Raw genomic sequence first — 20,002 nt, forward strand, 5'->3', positions numbered from 1 at the left:
AAGGGAAAATATGATAGAACTATAGGGGTATAACATTACTTTGTTTACCAAGATGTTCTGTAGAATATTGATTGAGATGCATGAAGATATCTGGCGTCACCTCTTTGATGGATGATAGTTGGTCACTAATTTAGCATATGGCACACATACGGGTTGTACTTTCTTATATTAAGCCACACATAACTCATCATTATCAAATTCACTATATTTTCGGAACAACTTACCCTTGAAGATCTCAAACCTCTGCCATTTTGGTATGATACATTAGCAACAGCAGGTTTATCCTCTCAGCCATCAAGATGGAAAGGAATTGATTATGTTCGACACCATCCGGAGAGGAAAGATATAGACACAACCAAATCAAGTGTATATGGAAGCAAATCTAGAACTCAAAAGCGAGATTTACAGATCAGTTTGTTCTAAATAATTGTCACACACTATTTTCTGCCATTGGCATGTAGTACTAGCGTCGTGGTAAAAGGTGTGAAATTGCTGTATGGCCTAAATGCCACCACATGGATTGGAAGTTCAAAGTTGCCGAGACCTATGTAATGACTAAGCAGCCATGCTTTATCCCGTTTTATGTTTGAAATGTTTAATATTTACCTAGCTTTTAAAGATTAACCATAATTTAATAATAAAAAACATAAATTATCTGGAAAAGGACAAATTTTTGCACACATTTAGCAGTAAAGTATTCTACAAACTTCAGACTTGCTTCAAAGTGACCAGAATTCCAACACCAAAACACGAGGGCAAAGGAAGAAGAAAGGGGAAACTACGAAAGACGAAAACAAAAGTCATTGTTGGTCTTGTGTCATTCAGCCTGCTCGTCCACGTCTAAAATTCAGCCATGGGGACCGCGGAAAAAGTAAGTTATACATATTTCACGAAAGATGACTTACGAAACAAGTGAATTAACGAATGAATATGATTCCTAGTGGGAGATTGGAACCGAATTTCAGCCATAGCATCGACTAGACTACCGGGTTCGGAATTGTACGTAATGGAGCCTAGTCGACCCCAGTCTGTTCTCTTAAGCCGAATTTAGCAATGCCGGTTTTGTAATATTGACTGTAGAGTTGATTTGTTATGGATAATAGCCACTTTAGCCTGGTTTGGTATCGCCAATTGGTACGGTAAGGTAGTGGTGTCCCGTTAGCCAACTAAGGCTAGGCAAGGTCGGTCCTGGTCCTTTCGAACGTAAGTCACTTAGGTCGTAAATTCCAAAACTACGTCAGAGGTTTATGTTTCTTGTATTTACCATCATTATTTCATGCTTTACCAACATCCCCAAGGGGCTGGTACTAAACACTGCACCTACTTTACACATAAACGTGTTTGCGGCCGAAACGACCCGAACTCGGCTAGGTTAAACCTTCTTACTGGGCTATGGTAATCATGGGTTATTTTAATGGATTAACCATTATCTAATAGTTAATAGGATAAGAACACTGGGTAAAACTAGAGACTTAGGCTACGACCGCACCTCTCTTGTTTTGGTAGTTACCCTACCAGTTAAAGTGTATAAGGGCCGCCCTGCTTAGTATGAACCCCATAGGATTAACGCAAAATCAAATAAAAGACAGTAAATATCATAAACAAATATCAGACATTAATTAAAGCTTGTAAATAGGCCAGGCCAGTCTGGTAGGTGACAGGCATCGGTAGCAGTCTTCAGTTTTACTGAAAAGTGCGCCCAACTGAGCGTGTACTTTCACACATTTACACTATCCTATTTTTACATGGGATTTTAATTCCCATCAAAGCAGCAGATTCACAAAGGTTTTCGTAATCTTTAGTTACCTAATCATACCCCAAACTTTAATGTAATAACTATTTATTAGTAAAGGCTAGTTTAAATTTACTAAATTTCATAAACTGGAATAATGGCACTGTCTTGCTGTATGGAAGCTAAAAGATTACTTTATACTCTAATCTCAGTCCAGAATTGAAAATATGATTTTCTTATGATTTAGATGGTATTGTTTTCGTTTACTTTATTACTAAGTCTCTTTTTAAGTTTTTCTGATTGGTTCTCGAGTCTTCATAATATGCTTATCCTGAAAATCATATTAAAATCTTTCACGAATCTACTGTTACCGAGATAATTATCCTCTTGGACTTTTTCTAAGTTATTTATGTCTCCATTTTTTTTCCAGGCATTTTGGGTAAGGATGACTAGCATATCTGGAACATCTTTTGTTAGTTTCATCTGGAAATGTGGATGATTGGTCATTACTAAAACCTGATTGGTTCTTTTGTTCTAAGTTTTACCAAGTATCCTTTGTGGGTTTTTGGAGGTTAAGCAATGCTTGGAAAAACTGGCTTCAGTTCTTATGTACAGTTCCCTGGTGGCAGAAGTGTAACTCTTGTTCCTTGGATTATTTTGATTGATTGGAATTTTTAGAGTTTTGAATGTGTCAGACATCCATTCCTATAACAAATTAGTTGTTTAAAGATACCAGAACCCCTTATATCCTACAGTTATGGGGTACCATTGGGGAACTATGGTTTTAAGTTGGGGAAAATGCAAAAGAGTGGAATACAAGGATGTTTTCAAACATAGTAGGTAAGAAAGGAAATGATGACATAGGTTATGGGAATCCAGTGGGGGCAAAGCCTTCCTTCCCCAAGGCTAGATAAGGACCTGGCATCCTAGGTTAGGTTCTCACTGTGTTAGTTTTAATTTACATCACCCTAGGTTAGGTTAGGTTAGGTAGAGGGTCAAGGTAAGGACCCAGTCCCCCAGGCTAGGTTAGGTTGCAACCCTGTTATTTTAATTTATAGTGCCCTAGGTTAGTTTAGGATAGGTGAGAGTGGACCAGGGTCCCTAGGTTTTGTGAGAAATTTTGCAATACTTTAAAAGCAATGGAAAATCCACCAGATCCGTATGTTATCCTTTTAGCCATTAACCCTTAAGGGACGGCATAATTTATCAATGTGCAGCACGCCAGACTGGGGAAACTTTGAGGTCGGCAAAATAAAAAAAAATCACAGCAATGGAAAGAGAATGACACGTACATTCACACTGTATAAATAAAAAAATTCTAAAAAATTTTCCCTACCTTCCACGAGAAGTTGAAAATGACTATTTACAATCCCTTGTGGGGCCTCATTTACAAGACAGTCGTAAATTTTACCAACTTATATATGTTTTTTCTAATAAATAAATTTATTTTATTTTGTAAAATTATTATTACTGCTCACACAATATTAAAACAGATAAGAAATAAAAGCACTAACAAATTTTTGGCATTTTTGTTGTAAAATATTCATGTAAATTTACGAGAAGGAAGATTCAGTAACTTTTTTTTTACTTTTACATGCTTTTTCTAATATTTCTTTGCAATTTTCTTTGTAAAATCACATTTACAACCGACATACTATCGTAAAAGACAAAAACAAAAAACAACAGCAACCCCTTTGTATATTTACAAGCAAATTTACAAAAAGACTCGTGAGAGAGAGAGAGAGAGATGCAGTACTTTTCCCCTTGAAGTCACAAGCATTACTGATACTGGCTTAACTCTCACGTCTGTATAAAAGTTGCCATTAGTGAATTTATAGCATATAGAAGTATTGGCACCTTTGTTTCGAATCATTATTACCATAACAGTGGTGCGTAATTCTGCTTCACACTGAAACTCAATCCGTCCACCTCCCCAAACCTGTTTTACTTCACACTGAGGATCAGTCCTTCCCTTAAGGGTTATTTTTAAACCCCGTAAAGTCTTCAGGTTTTGCGTAGCCCTCCTCTACAGTTAGGCTGTGTTGACTAAGTAATACGGTTTTAACTAGCATTGCCTTTTGTGTAGTTGTTAATATGAGATGTGAATGTTTAATTTTGCATATTGCTTATGATTTGAGTTGGTCTATTTTATTCTGTAATTATCTTTGTTTCACCCATGATTTTCTGAAGCTTGGTAACTAAAGATAAGTTTGTATATTTTTTCCAGATGGAAGTGGATAGCAAGAAAGGAGAAGGCTACAAGCCTTATTATACCCACAAGACAGAGAATTTACAGGTTATTATTTCAGAAAAAATGCAAGATCTTAGAAGACTGCAGGCACAGCGAAATGAACTTAATGCTAAAGGTGAGATATTTTTTATGGTTATGTAATCAAAGAGGGGAATATTACACTTTTTTTAGTGCTACACTAGTTGAAATATACAGTATAGAATTCCTATGAAAACCTGTATTTTTGTAGTATATAAATTTCTAGAAGTATGATGGGATTTCTTCCAGTTTGTATTCATTTATTTGTATTCAGTTTAAGTTTTGGTTCTGATACAGTATCTTTTCTGAAAATAAACCACTCAAACTTTGGATATGTCAGGTACATTCATTTTGCAGCCTTCCAAAGGAATTTCATTGTACATGTAATTTGTTTTACTCGTTTAATAGTTATGCATACTTTTGTCCCTGACAAGAATCATATTTTGAAGATGTCTTTTACATTTAAGATCCTGAAGTAGCAGTGTTCATACTGTATTACTGAATCATTCTCTCTCCCATAGTGAGGTTACTTCGTGAAGAGCTCCAGTTGTTGCAGGAACAGGGATCTTATGTTGGGGAAGTTGTCAAGCCCATGGACAAGAAGAAGGTCTTAGTCAAAGTACACCCAGAAGGCAAATTCGTTGTTGATCTAGATAAGAACATTGACATCAACCAGGTGACTGCTAATGCAAGAGTAGCACTGCGAAATGATTCTTATACCCTTCACAAAATTTTGCCCAACAAGGTTTGTCTGTTTATCTTTTTTCTCCTTTTTTTTTATTTGATTTTATCTATATTTTTCTTGGAGGGGTCTGTTTAATGTGGCTGTTATTCAAGAACTTGTATTTAAGAATACATATTTCATTGAGAAAGTACAGTAGCAGAGAATTTGGACTTGGTTATGTACTGTTTTCCCATATCTTTTTGCCTTAGTGGAAATTGGGTTTGGTGATAGCACAAACATGAAAGTGAAGACAGTACAGTTTTATAATTGTTGAAGTAAAGTGGGTCTATTAAGAATCATCATTCTCATAAATGGACGTGCTACTCACATACGTTATCTATTACTTTTGTAACTGATATTTGGTTGTTATTACTATTTTGAATAAAATATGCATTGGTAGGCCTTTTTTATGCTAGTTTGAGGCAAAAGTTTTAATTCATTAGCTTATTAGAACCCAGCGAAGATGGAACGTTGCCTTAATACAGTTTTCCAATCCCTTTAGTATTTTCTCTTCTCACTGATATGCTTTGGAGATTTTCTAAGAAGAATTTTCTCCCAAAGGTTGATCCTCTTGTAAGCTTAATGATGGTAGAAAAGGTCCCCGACTCTACATATGAGATGGTTGGTGGCCTGGACAAGCAGATCAAAGAAATCAAGGAAGTCATTGAGTTGCCTGTTAAACATCCTGAATTGTTTGATGCCCTTGGTATTGCTCAGCCAAAAGGTGTTTTGCTGTATGGCCCACCAGGAACAGGTAATTTGACATTTTTGACTTTTATTAATTTCAGAACTGAACGGGTGTGAATGTTAACAGTTAGAAAACTTAAAAACTCAGCATTTTGATGTTCCTACAATTCAAAGATAAATATAATTGAGTTTGGTAATGCAGTAAAGATTCCCATTTCTTCGTTAGCAAGTTTTCTTGTTGTTATCTGCAGTGGTACAGCTCTTGAAATAAGAGTGAAATTCTTCTTTCTAGGGAAAACACTGCTGGCCCGAGCTGTGGCACATCACACTGACTGCACTTTCATTCGTGTCTCAGGCTCGGAGCTTGTCCAGAAGTTTATTGGTAAGCTTTTATCACTTGATATCGTTTCACTTTTACTGGTTTGAGTTTGTGGTATTTGGATTCATTTGATGTAGACTGTATATATCTTATTTCAGATTTCCAACCTATAACAGTAGTTGTTTCCAGAATGGGGAAAAATTTTTGGTGACAAGCCCTTTTGGTATAAATTGAGAAAATATTAGCACTGTACAAACACGATTGCCTTTCTACTCTATATTTCATATGTAATACGAATTTTTCTTTGTAGGTGAGGGTTCAAGAATGGTTAGAGAATTATTCGTGATGGCACGAGAACACGCACCTTCCATCATCTTCATGGACGAAATTGATTCCATCGGGTCATCTCGTATCGAGTCTGGGAGTGGCGGAGACTCTGAGGTTCAACGTACCATGTTAGAGTTGCTTAACCAGTTAGATGGTTTTGAAGCCACAAAAAATATCAAGGCAAGCAGCATATATATAATGTTAAACAGTAAGGTGTATGAGCTGACATACACTATGAAATGTGATAAAGACTGAAAAATTAGATCAATTTGTTGTGTAAAGTTCCAAACCATGTTATTAGTTTTAAAGAATTTATTCTTTTATTTAGTAGATGTATTAGAATGAGCTTAAAACTTGAAAAAACTTATTTTTTGATACAGGTGATTATGGCTACTAATCGCATAGATATCTTGGATCCAGCCCTGTTACGTCCTGGACGTATTGACCGCAAGATTGAATTCCCTGCTCCCAACGAGGAAGCCAGATTGGATATCTTGAAGGTTTGTGTATTTTTTTTATAAATCGAATATATATCTTTAGTTAATGTGTATAAAAAAATAATACAGATATATTTGATATTTCTTTATAATCCAGTAAGCCCAGGGTTTTAAAGTTATGCACCCCTTGAGATTTTATTTAGGATGTTTTAAATAATCCAGTCAGGTTTACTGTGTCAAATCCTTTACAGCCCAAGGAATGATTTTTAAGAGAATTTTTGCAGCTGAATACAGAATGGAATTTTGGAAACTAAATAGACGTATGGAGTTGTTATATTCACTGTTTGAATCCATGATAATTTTTATCTTCACTGTTTAAATCCATAATAATTTTTGTATGGAGTCTTTATATTCACTGTTTGAATCCATGGTCATTTTTATCTTCACTGTTTAAATCCATAATAATTTTTAATGGTTTTTGATAAAGTATTAAAAATCTTAATTTTCCTGCTAAGAGAACCTACAAAGCCATGAAATAAATTGCTTAGTTTTAAGTCTCTGATAGACAAATATAAAGAAGAAGCAAATGCTTTTGATATGTTTACTAGAAGGTACCAATGAACTCATCGTTCTCTGCAGATTCACTCCCGCAAGATGAACTTGACCAGAGGCATCAATTTACGAAAGATCGCTGAAATGATGCCTGGTGCTTCAGGAGCTGAAGTCAAAGGCGTATGCACAGAGGCAGGCATGTATGCCCTGCGAGAGCGACGCGTCCATGTCACTCAGGAAGATTTTGAGATGGCCGTTGCAAAGGTCATGCAGAAGGATAGTGAGAAGAATATGTCTATTAAGAAGCTATGGAAGTAATTTATGAGTGGTATTAATTCATTTTCCATGAATATTGCTGTGTCAAGTGAGTATATCTATATTTATCAGCTGGAATTGGAGTAGGTAAGAGTAGGTAAATGTTTTTTTCTTACTTAGGTAATCCTGACAAAGTATTGAATAATAAAATTAATAGAAAATTTTGTTTGAAGTATCCTGGTTTGAGAATCATTCTTGTTTTAACAGCATAAACATTATTCAGCATTTCATAAATGAACTTGACTCATAATTTATGAGGCTTTCTTGCAAATAAACTTAGATGCCACATAAACACACCTTCATTTTAATTAGCAATGTCCAAAACAACAATACTTCCATATTAAGGTGTCCTTTTTTGTAAATTTTACTTAACATGTATGTCATAATAAAATACTTTATATAAAAAAAGAAATTTAATGTACAAATACATTACACCAAACTATGAAAACTATAAATCAATTTATTAATAATTAGTAACTTACAAACAAAACTGTACAAAATAAATACAACATAAAGAAACCCGAAGAAATCAGTTTCTTCTCCTGCGAACTCGAGATATTCTCCAAGAGTTTGGCTCCTCGTATTTGTTGTACAACGGCTCCAGTCTCTGGTTCTTCTTGTATTTACTTAGTTTGGTAGGATCACCCTGTTTGAAGAGTGAGGGTGCAAATTCTACCAGCCACTTCGGGTCAATTGTAGTCACTTCACGCATGTATTCCTTTGTAGTCTGCACTAATTCGTGATACACGACCCTGAAAGAAGACGGAACGTATGATTAATAAAAACAAACATTTCAAACAATTCAAGTCTTTCTTTAATCAGTTTATGAGCCAAAGTTTCCAAAGGTGAAGAAAACTCACCATTCTGGTTGCCTATTGAAGAGGGCAGATGATGGATGAATGTAAACTACTTGGGAATCAACCAGTGTGCGATAACCTTCCTGGGGATCTTTCTTGGCTGCGTTACGGAAGAAGCCTGAGCAGATGGCTTTTTGTGCTCTGGCTACATTCTTGCCACAGCTCACTACATCTAATTTGTGCCTGCAAAAAATCAAGAAAAGTCATAACCTCTTGAGATCATATAACTTTTACAAAACTTCAGAGGTGTAAAATTCACTTTACTCCCACAAAAAGAAAAAAATAGGAATCTAATAAGTAGCTAAAACATGAAAACAAAGTCCACTCCTCAGCAAGAGTTTTTTCTTATAAGGGAAGTCAAAATCAGTAAGGTCGAATTAAAGAAGTGGACAACTAGATGGAAAAGGAATCAATGAAAGAAAATAAATGGAAGGTGAACAATATCAGGGGTCCTAAGGAAAGCTGCAGTAATATCTACAATGTGCCATAAAAGGCATCCTATAAGCAGCACCAATGTGGGGGAATTCTACTACGTAAGTCAGAACATATGTTCAACACTGTACTACAATTTAGTGAACTGCTGTATTTTGCTTACCTATCCATAATACCCAAAAGCTGCTTCCTCACATCCTGTGCCCTTTTCAAAGTACGCATCTGAACAAAGTTCTCGTAGCACCAAGCATTAGAAAATTTATTGTTCTTCCAGGAATTATAGACTGCAAGTAAGGTCAAATGGTCTCCTTCTGCCTGGTTAAACTTTGCTTTCTTTTGATCAGCTAAGGCTTGTTTCTCCTTTGGCCTGAAAATAAAAAAAAAGAAAGTTTGTTTAGTAAAATTAACACTTAGCATATGCACTGGAGACAAAATCAAAAGTTAACCATATATTGGTTTCATAAAAATACTGTAAAATTTTGTACAAGGATATATTCATAAATTTATTCCACTACAGTATGTTCATTATTTATTCTACAAAGGCATACAGTTAAAATACAATTGCCCATAAAAAATCAATTAAATCAAAATACTTACCTATAAAATACATTCTGCACAGACAACATGGAAACAATAGTGAGAATCTCATCAGAACACTGCAGGTGGACAGACATAATTAGCATCTTTGAAAGATTTGGATCCAGAGGAAATTCTGCCATTCTCCTTCCCAGACGTGTGAGCAAACCTTCATCGTCCAGGGCACTAAAATATAAAAATGAGTTAGTACAAAGTGTATTTAATCCAATGAATACCTTAAATTTGCTGCACATTACATTGTCCTTACTCTCTTGATATATTTCAGTTTCTATATGGTTAACTGTACTGTGCTGAGAATGATGCTGGCTATAAACCTGAAGAACATTACTTAGAATCAAATGTACATATTAACATTTCTCAAGGACAACATGAAATTTCAGGGCAAAATGAATGAAACACCAGGTTTCTAAAATAAACTATTTTCTCATATAAACCCTTCAGTTTGCCATGTACTACTCGATGGACTGCTGCACTAGCTCCAATTTCTATCCTGAAGTTGGTCGGCTGCATGTATTCATTCAGCAAGAAGAGGACGATTAGCAAGCATTAACCTCCTACCAAATACAGTATAAGCCAAAAGCTGAAGAAAACAGATGCTAACCAGTCTGGATACACAATAAGAAGGCCCAAATGCCACCTGAGTCCTGAAAAAGGTTTACCCTGAGTGCCACCTAGCAGTGAAAAGCCAATATATTTCTTTCTCCTCCTTTCAAATCTGGAGTGTCTGGGGATTTTCACTGATGCATGAAAGGTTATGTAATAGTGATGACTTGGTGGTAAAACAAGCTCTGGCTGGAAAAAGAATGCACATAACCTATGACAAAAAGTTAGCCCCTCCCAAATGCAGAGCTAGTATAAAGTATAACAATACAACTTCAGGGAGCATTTGCAAGAGGCAGCAAAATTAGCTAATCTAACCCAGAACTATACACTATGTATTTCTATAACAGTTAGCTATAATACACTGCAAATTTACAAACTGTCTACAGCCCTCATTCTACAGTTTATATTAATCATTATACACTGATGATGCAAAAACCCAAGATAACCTAATAATAATGGCGACAATGGGCAAAGCCTGATGATAATGTTTCCTATTCCCCTTCGTCACAAGGAAATACCTGAAAGAATAAATCAGGGTTTTTGTCTACTGAAGCATCTAAGCCCTGCTCTTAAAGCACCAACTTACAAGACCCATGTTGATCAATACAGAAAGAAGTATGATAATTTCACACATTTCAATACGAACCTCAGAGAATGAAGTGTTTCTAAGGCCATAACCATGGCATCTGTGGGAGGAGGGTCCATAAAATCAAATCCTAAAAGGTCATTTATTCCCATTGCTTTAAGCTGTAGTACAGTTGCAGCAAGGTTAGTTCTCTGAATGTCAGGTACATTTGTAGGAAGCATCTCATCTCTGCAAAAGTAAAGGAGAACATATTACAACTCTGGAGTACAGTATATCAGTATAAAAGAAATACTATTTCTGGTACAAAGGAAAATGGTGTCTCAAGAATAATGAGACACTTATGATGCATGACTTAAAAATAAACTGAGAAGACAACGGATAATTTTTTGGCTAAAAATTTCACTCATGAATGAGCTTAAAATCTGCATTAAAAATTTGTATTTTAGCAAAAGTTTCTTATACACACTCCCAAAGGAAAGGTCAAGCCCCTAATATGATTATTTAAAAAAATACTAAATTCTCTATAACTTTTTTCTATATTGCAATCTTAACAACTGCAGAAAATTCAAGATCTTACCTATAGGCCCTCTCAGTGTAGAGTCGATACGTTTTACCTGGTCCTGTCCTCCCAGCACGTCCAGCTCTCTGCTTGGCTCCAGCCTGAGACACTGGAGTTACCATCAACGAATCCATTCCAGTCTTTGGGTTATATACTTTTTGCTTCACAAAGCCTGAAATAAAATCAAAGTATAATACATTTTAGTAAAACTAAAAATATTTTATTTTCCTATTTCATATTATAGCTCAGGCTTAGAATTTTCAAAAAGAATATAAAGAATAGATGAAAACAACACAAGCAAAGAATCTTAGACAAAGACAAGACACTTTACACTCCAAAGCCATTTGCCAATAAATGAAATGTGCCATAAAGAAAGAGGCTTCATTTTTTATTCATTAAAATACATGTATTCTGGTCTCAAATATTAATGGTCATGATTCATACAGACCACATGAATGAACACAACTTTTTTTATGATACCAATTCATATTTTCTGACTACCATTAACTGATATATAAACTCACCTGGATCCACAACATAATAAACACCATCGATGGTCAATGAGGTCTCAGCAATGTTTGTAGCTATGACAACTTTCCGGGAACCTGGTGGTGCTGGTTCAAATATTCTCGTTTGCATTTCTGATGGCAATGCTGAATACACAGGAAGAATGATGAGCTCTGGCACATCACTCCCTAAGGCTTTCATACGCTCATACAGCAGTTCGCATGCAGTATCAATTTCTTCTTGTCCAGTCAAGAAAACAAGAATGTCTCCAGGAGGTTCTGACAAGTGAATCTGCATCACAGTAATCAGAGCAGCATCTAAGTAGTCTGTCTCAGGTTCTCGAGTGTACAAGATCTCAACTGGGAAAGTTCGACCAGGGATTGTGAAAATGGGCGCTTGGTTGAAATATTCTGAAAACTTGACAGCATCCAAGGTGGCTGATGTAACAATAAGCTTAAGTTCAGGCCTCTTTGCTACTGCCTGTTTCAAAAGACCAAATAAAACATCGGTGTAAATTGTCCTTTCATGAGCTTCATCCAACATAATGCAAGCATAAGCTGACATATCTGGGTCAATTAGACATTCTCTGAGTAACATACCATCTGTCATGTACTTAATAACAGTTTCTGAACTGGTGCAATCTTCAAATCGAATAGTATATCCAACCTCTTGGCCTAACCTACACCCAAACTCTTCTGATACTCTTTTAGCAACAGACATAGCTGCAACTCTCCTGGGCTGCGTGCATCCTATCTTCCCCTTTGCAGTGAATCCAGCTTCAGCCAGATATTGAGTTATTTGTGTGGTCTTTCCTGAACCTGTCTCCCCAACAACAATGAGAATTTGATTATCATGGATAGCCTTAATCAGCTGTTCTCGGAGTTTGAAGATTGGCAAGCTTTGCCGCTGTTCCAACAGAGACATGTTTGTCTTTTTACCATAAGAGCCTCTTGTTCCCCCTGTTAATAAAGAAAGAACATTTATGAATTATTAGTAGAAAGCAGGATGTTGATAAATAGTGTATTCTTTTATCTGTTAGCCACTCAAGCTACTAAAATCTAAATGAACTAACATTATGCCTATCCACAGACTTTTTATGTACTGAAGACCACTGTCAGGAATGAAAACATTTTGTAATTCAGTTATAAATATACATAATAAAAGTAAGAATGATAGAGAAGGAAAAGAGGCATTTCCCAGGTTATACTTCAAAAGGAAAGTTACTGACTGTTTTGCTTTCACAGAGTCACACTCAGGTGTCTCTCATTCTTTCTCAATAAGGTAATTCTCTACCTAGAAGTGACAAAACCATTCTCCAGGTAATTCACTCCCTTATAGTTGTTTTACATTTAACCATTCCAAGTACAATGAAATAGTTCAGTCAAGATGTTCATTTCACCAATTAATAACACTACCACAAGATGTAAGAAAAAGGCAAAAAAAAATATATGAACAAAACCAGAGAAAAAATTACTTGGTGCAACAAATGAGAAAGATAAGTTGAAGGCTTACAGGGACCTAACCCAAGTTACCCATGTTATTTTTTTTATTTATAAAATCATAATTTGTTGAATTCTGAACTAATCCTTACAAAAAATAAATGTTTACTAAAATTCAATCAATTTACCTTCCATTGTAACCATGGTAATAAGCTTTCTCATAATCTGACCAAACAAACTGCTTTTACATGAATGACGGGAGTTGCAGAAGATCAAAACCAAAGTTTGAAAAGATGCATGGAATGGATACACAATAAAAGACTAAAAACATTGACATGTGATGAAACACTAGAGGTGAATGCAGACTACAATGTAGCACTTGAGAAATAGCCCATGTACTTTCAAATACAGCTTTAATATAATTTTACCAAATTACAAAATCTTTAATTAATATTGACTAACCTGTAATGTGACGTTTCCACTCTGGTACCTCTTGCTGTTGGGAAGGCATTCCACGAGACATTGACGGATCATTTCTTTGAATTTCTGGCAGAGGATCATTCCAATTCTGTCCTAAATTAGATGGAGTGGAATCAATTTCACTCTCCCTCTGTGCCATCTTAACTTCCCTACGTTCCTTTGCTAAAGCACTCTGCATCATAGCAGCCTGTGCAAGGGACCCATCAGGATTCTTCATTATTCTGACTGGGCTAAGTTCTTCCCTCACTCGACCATAGCCTCTCAAGAAGGCAGGTTCCTCTTCAACTAACTCAATTTCTACATCCTCCTCATCATCAGTTCTCTCCTCCTATGACACCCTGCTCTTCATCAAAGTCAGGTAACTCTGATTTACTGATACAGTTTGCAGCCATCATTTGTTTTAGTTCCCAACGTTCAGGAGAAGAGATTCGGTTGACACGCTTGTATGTTGCTAAGTCCTCCTCCTCAGTACCTAAAATGAATATTATGATCAGGTGTTTATATTTTTATCATGGAGGGTTATATGAACTATACAGATATTAATACCACTGAATCAACACAGAGAATACCTGAGTTCAGTATTCTATCAGCCAAAATACTCAGTAATTTCAAATATAAAAAAGCATTATTGAAGCTTTTTCCACATAATTCAAATACAGCAATAAGGTTTGTTAAACTTACCTTTAGTGAGCTCCATGAGAGACATGGGTCTGTCAGGGTTCCTCATGGTATCTTCATCTTGAAGGGTATTACCTAAAGGAGTCACATTTGGATTAAGGTCTTTCCCAGTTCCTTGATCCACATCCTTCATAGACAATGAAGTCTTCTGTCCCGTGAAGGACAACACTTTAACCTGAAAATAGCATTTATGTTATTGAAATTTGGTGTATTATTTTTTTATGTACCAGATATTAAAGTAAGCACAAACAATGGCAGCAGAACTTAATTAATATGAACTTTGCCGACTTAACTGCTTCACAATTGACACTGAAAACTTTGTCAGTGCTACAATGTCTTTATGTGCATAAAAATTTGAAGGATATACAGTAATTATGAAGCCTTATAATAAATCTAAGAAAATAACTATGAAGCTCAAACGATTATGATTCACAATCTCTTCAAAAGTTACGTCATTTACCTTAAAAATCAAAGAAAATAACTGACTTAATTACAATACCTATACTGTTGTATATTTACAATGACTTACCTTTACTTTTTGGCCACGCATTACAACATCAGACACATTAGTGACTCGTCCTTCCCGACGTAATTGTGAAATGTGTACCAGTCCTTCAAGCCTACGTCTCAACCCTTCCAGCTGGACAAAACATCCAAAGTTCAAGATGTTTGTCACTTTACCTTCATAAATCTGAAAAATACCAAAATTTTAACAAATTAAATTTCACCTCTTCACTTTACTGTATCATCAGATTACACAAAAACAAAAAATCTTCAAACTTTGTTGTCTTAAAAATACTAATACTGTATATATAATGTAGTCCTGTTCAACAACAGCTCTAAGAAACTACTGTATGTTAGTTAACACGGTATCCTGTGGCCCATTCTTCCAGGATGCTAACCAGCAAGGAAATATAGAGTACAGGGAACACATTTGAAGGGTTACAGCTGTGGTTACAAGCCTGAGACAAAAGATAAACAGCTCAATGAGAACTGGGAGACTGTTTGTCTATAAGAAATAAAATCCCTACCGACTACTATACAAGGTACCATGGATATCATCAAATATTAACACCTCTAAAAATACAAAAAAACCTATGGCACAATGGTATCTGAAAGGAAGTTGCGCACAGTCTTTAAATTATGGATGCCAGGAAGTCTCCTATGAAGGAACTACCTGTCTTATGGACTCACTGAGATGGCTCTGGTAAATCAATCTCCATCCTGTTACCTTGGAGTCACATAGACCCAACTGCAAAAACTTAATGTTATCAAATTCCTTTACCACAGAGAAAAGTATCCCATGCACCACTCCTGGGAACAAGTATGACTTATGAGTTCACTCCATACACATTCCATTATTTTCAGGCCCTCTCTAGAAGGCCCCCACTGGACTTACCAAGAATAGAAGAATGAGACTTAAAGAAAGGAAAGCAATCTGGTTACTCCCTCTCTCCTTTAATGGGAATGGAATGGAATGGGACATAAAATTCAGGTCAAAGACCAAGCACTGAGAACTTATGAGATCATTCAATGCTGAAAGGGAAACTGAGAGTAAAAGGTTCTAAAGTTTTAACAGGAAGAAACCCTCACAGTTGCACTATGAAAGAATTGTTAGGAGAGGGTGAAAAGATGGATGGAAGAGAATAAGAATGGAGATGCAGTAAGGGGAATGAAAGGGGTTGCAGCTAGGGGCTGAATGGACGCTGCAAAGAACCTTAAATAATACCTACAGTGCACTGCGTGAGGTGCACTGATGGCACTTTCCCCCCCTATGTTATATAAGCATGTTTTCTCACCAACATACTATTATTTGAAGTTCCTAGCATGTATGTTTTTCAAATTAACCCCAAAAAACCTCAAAACTGGAAAAACTTCAAAACCATCCAAGATATTCCACTGATATTTTGTAAATTATCATCATGATTGCAACATTAAACAAATTTTAGTTACCATATTTTAATTTTGCACTCTATGTCCCCTAGAAATATGTAACTTATTTTTTTATTCCTAAGATATATCTTGCAACAAATAAAAACATCTTACCTTTCCAACAACTGGATTTTCATCTGGGACATGAGTGACAAAGGCCTCCCTGTTGCTAACTCTTTCCTGGTCACGATCTCTGCTCCTGCTCCTGCTATACCTCTCTCTCCCATGGCTCCTGCTTCTTTCTCTTCTGTCACGATCCTTCCTGTCTTTATGCCTACTTCTTTCATAATCTCTGTCATGACTACGGCTCCTTCTCCCTCTGTTACTGCTTGAATGTTTATCCTCCCGATAACGATCACGACTTCTAGATCGCCGATCCCGACTTCTGGACCGCCTTGATTCCCTGTCTCTGCCTCGCCTATCTCGGTCTCTGTCCCTGTTTTGGCCGTGGCTTCTCTTCCTGTCCGCAGACCTTGATCGACTCCTGCTGCGGTTTCGTTTTCGATCTCTGGATCTCGATCTCGACTTCGACCTCTTCTTTCTCCCTCTATCTGGACTCCTGCTCTGTGACTTCTCCTTTTGTTTGGATGGAGCATGGGATTCTAAAAAGGCCATGAGATCATCAACACCACCATCGATCTCCTTTTTAACTTTGCTATTGCCGCTGTCATTAGGCTCCTGTTTCACCTTAACTGAATACTTTTCATCATCAGAGTCTCTCTCCTTCTTCTTTTTCTTCTTTTTACTCTTGCTGCGCTCTCTCTCGCCTTCTTTCTCTTTGTTTTCATTGACGTTTTCTTCCTTCACTGGCTTCTTAAGTTCATCGTCTAACATGTGTAAGACGCTGGGATCGTTAGGTATGGCAAGAAATGGAAGCAAAGCTCTTTTCTTGTCACTGTCATTTTTATACTTTGCTGAACCATCTTTACCTACGACAGCTGCTGGACCAGCTGTTATTGATGGCATCATGTGCTGTATTAGTCGCCACAGACTTTCAACAAATGATTCCTGAAATGAAAGCAGACATACCAGTGAGCATCAAAAACAAGACATGATTTTTACAAGTATGTCAACCTTCCATATTTGCCGACAGAATATTTTCCTATGTAGAATTTTTTTCCTATTTCCATAAAATCTAATAAATACTGAGACAATTTTCATTTCTATCAACCTCACCTAAAATACTACAATATTTGTAGAATATTTTACCAAAAAATTTGGAAAACTGAAGACATTTTTGCACGATATAAAAATAATTATTGTATACAAAATAATTTCATTTTACTTACAGCAAACTGGTCACCTCCATTTTCTTCAAGTTCCTTTTTGAATTTGTCAAAACGTTTGCTCTTCTCTGCGAGTGATATGATGAACTCGGCTACAAGGGAAAATAATAGGACATGATTAAAAAACATACTTCATTTCACCATACTGCAGTATAATGAAAATTTTGGTACTATTACTGTATAAAACATGAACAGAGGAGTTAAAGAAGCCACAAATAAATGGAAAACATCTCAAGTAAGTGGGTGCAATTATCATTGTACAGATATTGTATATATGTATTTAATCTGTATCAAGTTTTCATAACCTAACAGACCTCACAAATAATAACACAGAAGATGCCATTATGGTTTTCACTACTTTTTCTTTTTTCCTGCAATTTCAAAAGTGCAGTCATGCACAATCTTTGATATAATCTACAACATATTTCAATGTACAGTGAACCCCCCGTATTCGCGGGGGATGCGTCCCACACCCCCCCCGCGAATAGGTCAAATCCGCGAATGCTTAAAACCTCTCTAAAAACACTTAGAACTGCCTATTTTGATAGCTTAAACCAAGAAAAACCCTGTAAAAATGCTTATACCTGAGTATTTTAATAGTTTTATCACAAAAAGTGCATTTATTCATGAAAATTATATGAAAATACAGTAATTAGTGAATGTTTCTTAGTGAAAAATACCGTGAATAGGCGAATTTTCCGCGAATGATGGCTAGATATGTTCCACAGAGAAACCCGCGAATGCGTGAGTCCGCAAACCATGAGAACGCGAATACGGGGGGTTTACTGTGTATTACTGTAATTCATCATTATATTTATTTCTCATCATTTTATTTTCATCACTGCACTACACAGCAGAGTATCTCACTTGTGGGGCAAAATAAATTTTCATTACTACTCTTACCTTTCAGCATCAGTTTTAAAGCCAACATAGGAGCATTTGGATTTGCAAATCTAAAATGGATGACTTAACCAAGGTTTTGTTTCTCCTTTTCCATTGTGATATATATCACAGGTTGATAGTTACTAATGCAATACTAAATACAAGACTTTTCATATTATGTACGCCACTATTTATCAAGTCACATTAGCCCCATGGTTGGCCACGATAGTTCTGCCTGTGTGAATGGAAGATACTTGCGACTGTTGACGTTCCCAAATATTTATAGAACTGTGGTGCCAGTCACATGCTCATAGATATTTAAGAGTATCATGCCAAGTGTGGAGATGATTCTGCATGACAAAACTTTGTATGACAATAAACCTATACAAAAGTATTGCAATATTAACTAAATATAAAACATGTGATATTTACATTATTATATAAACATTTGGGAAAGTTGATGGTAAATGTAAAACAAAACCTTGTTCAACGCTTCACTCTTTTCTTCACTAGCCTAGCCTACTGATGCTTAAAGGCAAGATTAATATAAAACAATTTATTTTGCCAAACAATTGAGGTATTCCACAGTGTAGTGTAAAGAAACAAGGATGTACTCATTAAAATTGGATTAGCCCACTTTGTAGTTCTTACTGAAAATGGCGGACAACTGCACGTCCAAAATTGTATTAGATTTTTATGAGTCCGAAATTGTACTAGATTTTTATGAAAATGCAGCAGATTCAAACTTACACTTCAGTAAATGAGCATATAGGTTAATTTTGCATAAACTGCATTAATGAATATAAATCGACCATGACAATTTAATATTTAAAGCCATTTTGGATTTCTTATGAACCTAGCTAAACCTGCTGCTCCTTAACCTAACCTAATAACCCCCCTAAGCCTAATCCTCGTAAATCTTTTTAAAAAAAAGGTGTCTTGGCTAAAGCAAGAAGTGAATTCTGGTGATAAATCCAACGTGGCTGTATACCCTAAGGGTCCAGCCTAACCTTCGACAGGTTAGGGAAAGGGAGCCGACCCTAAACCACATTCTTTAGCAAGGTAAGCCAGCCTAGCTGAGGCAACAGATTACATAGTCTCCAACAGTGATTATCCTAGCCTGGAATTACCTTATTCATCAAAATAATACACAAATTTATCACAAATTAACATAATCCCACGTACCAACATCCTTGTCATTGATTCCCAAGTGATTCTCCAGCTCAACGCAAATCTTGGAAACGAGCGACAAACGCTCGAGTTTTGAGAGATCTTCCATTGTGAGTTCCTTAAGAATGTGTCTAATTTGTCTGCTAAGGTTGGTTGGTTGTGGAATTCACTAAATCACGGCGGTAATCACTGAAATACGTTCGTCAGCTGCGTCGACAGCCGTTGAGGAACGTATGTAAACATTGGGGGGGGGGCATCTTGGTTGCGTTCTTTCTGAAAGAGTTAGTTTCTCAAAACTAATAATACTAAGTTTCACGTTTTAAATATTTCTAAATATTTTTATCAACGTTTTAAAATAATTTTCTTTTATTTTTTATTAGTAAAATTCAAGCTTATTGATAAAAAACGTAATATAATGCACCAAACTACGAGATAAATAAAAACAGATTCTAAACAGTTTTTTTTTCAATAGAATGCGCTCTTTGCTGCATTTGTTTTTGTTATGAGTCACTGGCGGTACAAAACCAGTGGTCATCGACGCCGCGGAAAAACAAGGTAAGAGAAAGATAAAGTATTCTATTAATCTGGTAAAGAGTAAAACATATTCGAACTTAATCTTTGACCCAGCTATT

At 36.0% G+C, this 20,002-nt stretch overlaps 2 protein-coding genes across 2 annotated transcripts; one reads left to right on the forward strand and one right to left on the reverse strand.

The window, feature by feature from the left end:
• Positions 1–718: 718 nt before the first annotated feature.
• Positions 719–7,523, forward strand: Rpt6 (26S proteasome regulatory subunit Rpt6). The gene is made up of 8 exons (XM_067083125.1): positions 719–871; positions 3,960–4,098; positions 4,523–4,746; positions 5,287–5,479; positions 5,705–5,794; positions 6,042–6,238; positions 6,439–6,558; positions 7,135–7,523. Exons 1-8 carry the CDS (start codon positions 854–856, stop codon positions 7,363–7,365), a joined length of 1,212 nt encoding a protein of 403 aa, XP_066939226.1. The 5' UTR covers positions 719–853; the 3' UTR covers positions 7,366–7,523.
• Positions 7,524–7,756: 233 nt separating this feature from the next.
• On the reverse strand, positions 7,757–19,626 carry LOC136826133 (ATP-dependent RNA helicase DHX8-like). The gene is given in 14 exon segments (XM_067083124.1): positions 7,757–8,114; positions 8,223–8,402; positions 8,815–9,018; positions 9,249–9,413; positions 10,498–10,665; positions 11,015–11,168; positions 11,521–12,462; positions 13,405–13,738; positions 13,740–13,894; positions 14,104–14,275; positions 14,630–14,791; positions 16,147–17,040; positions 17,322–17,410; positions 19,386–19,626. Coding segments are annotated over 14 exon segments (3,936 nt in total). The 5' UTR covers positions 19,480–19,626; the 3' UTR covers positions 7,757–7,891.
• Between the last annotated feature and the right edge of the window lie 376 nt (positions 19,627–20,002).

Source organism: Macrobrachium rosenbergii, chromosome 40 (genome assembly GCF_040412425.1).
Source record: "Macrobrachium rosenbergii isolate ZJJX-2024 chromosome 40, ASM4041242v1, whole genome shotgun sequence".
NCBI lineage: Eukaryota > Metazoa > Arthropoda > Malacostraca > Decapoda > Palaemonidae > Macrobrachium > Macrobrachium rosenbergii.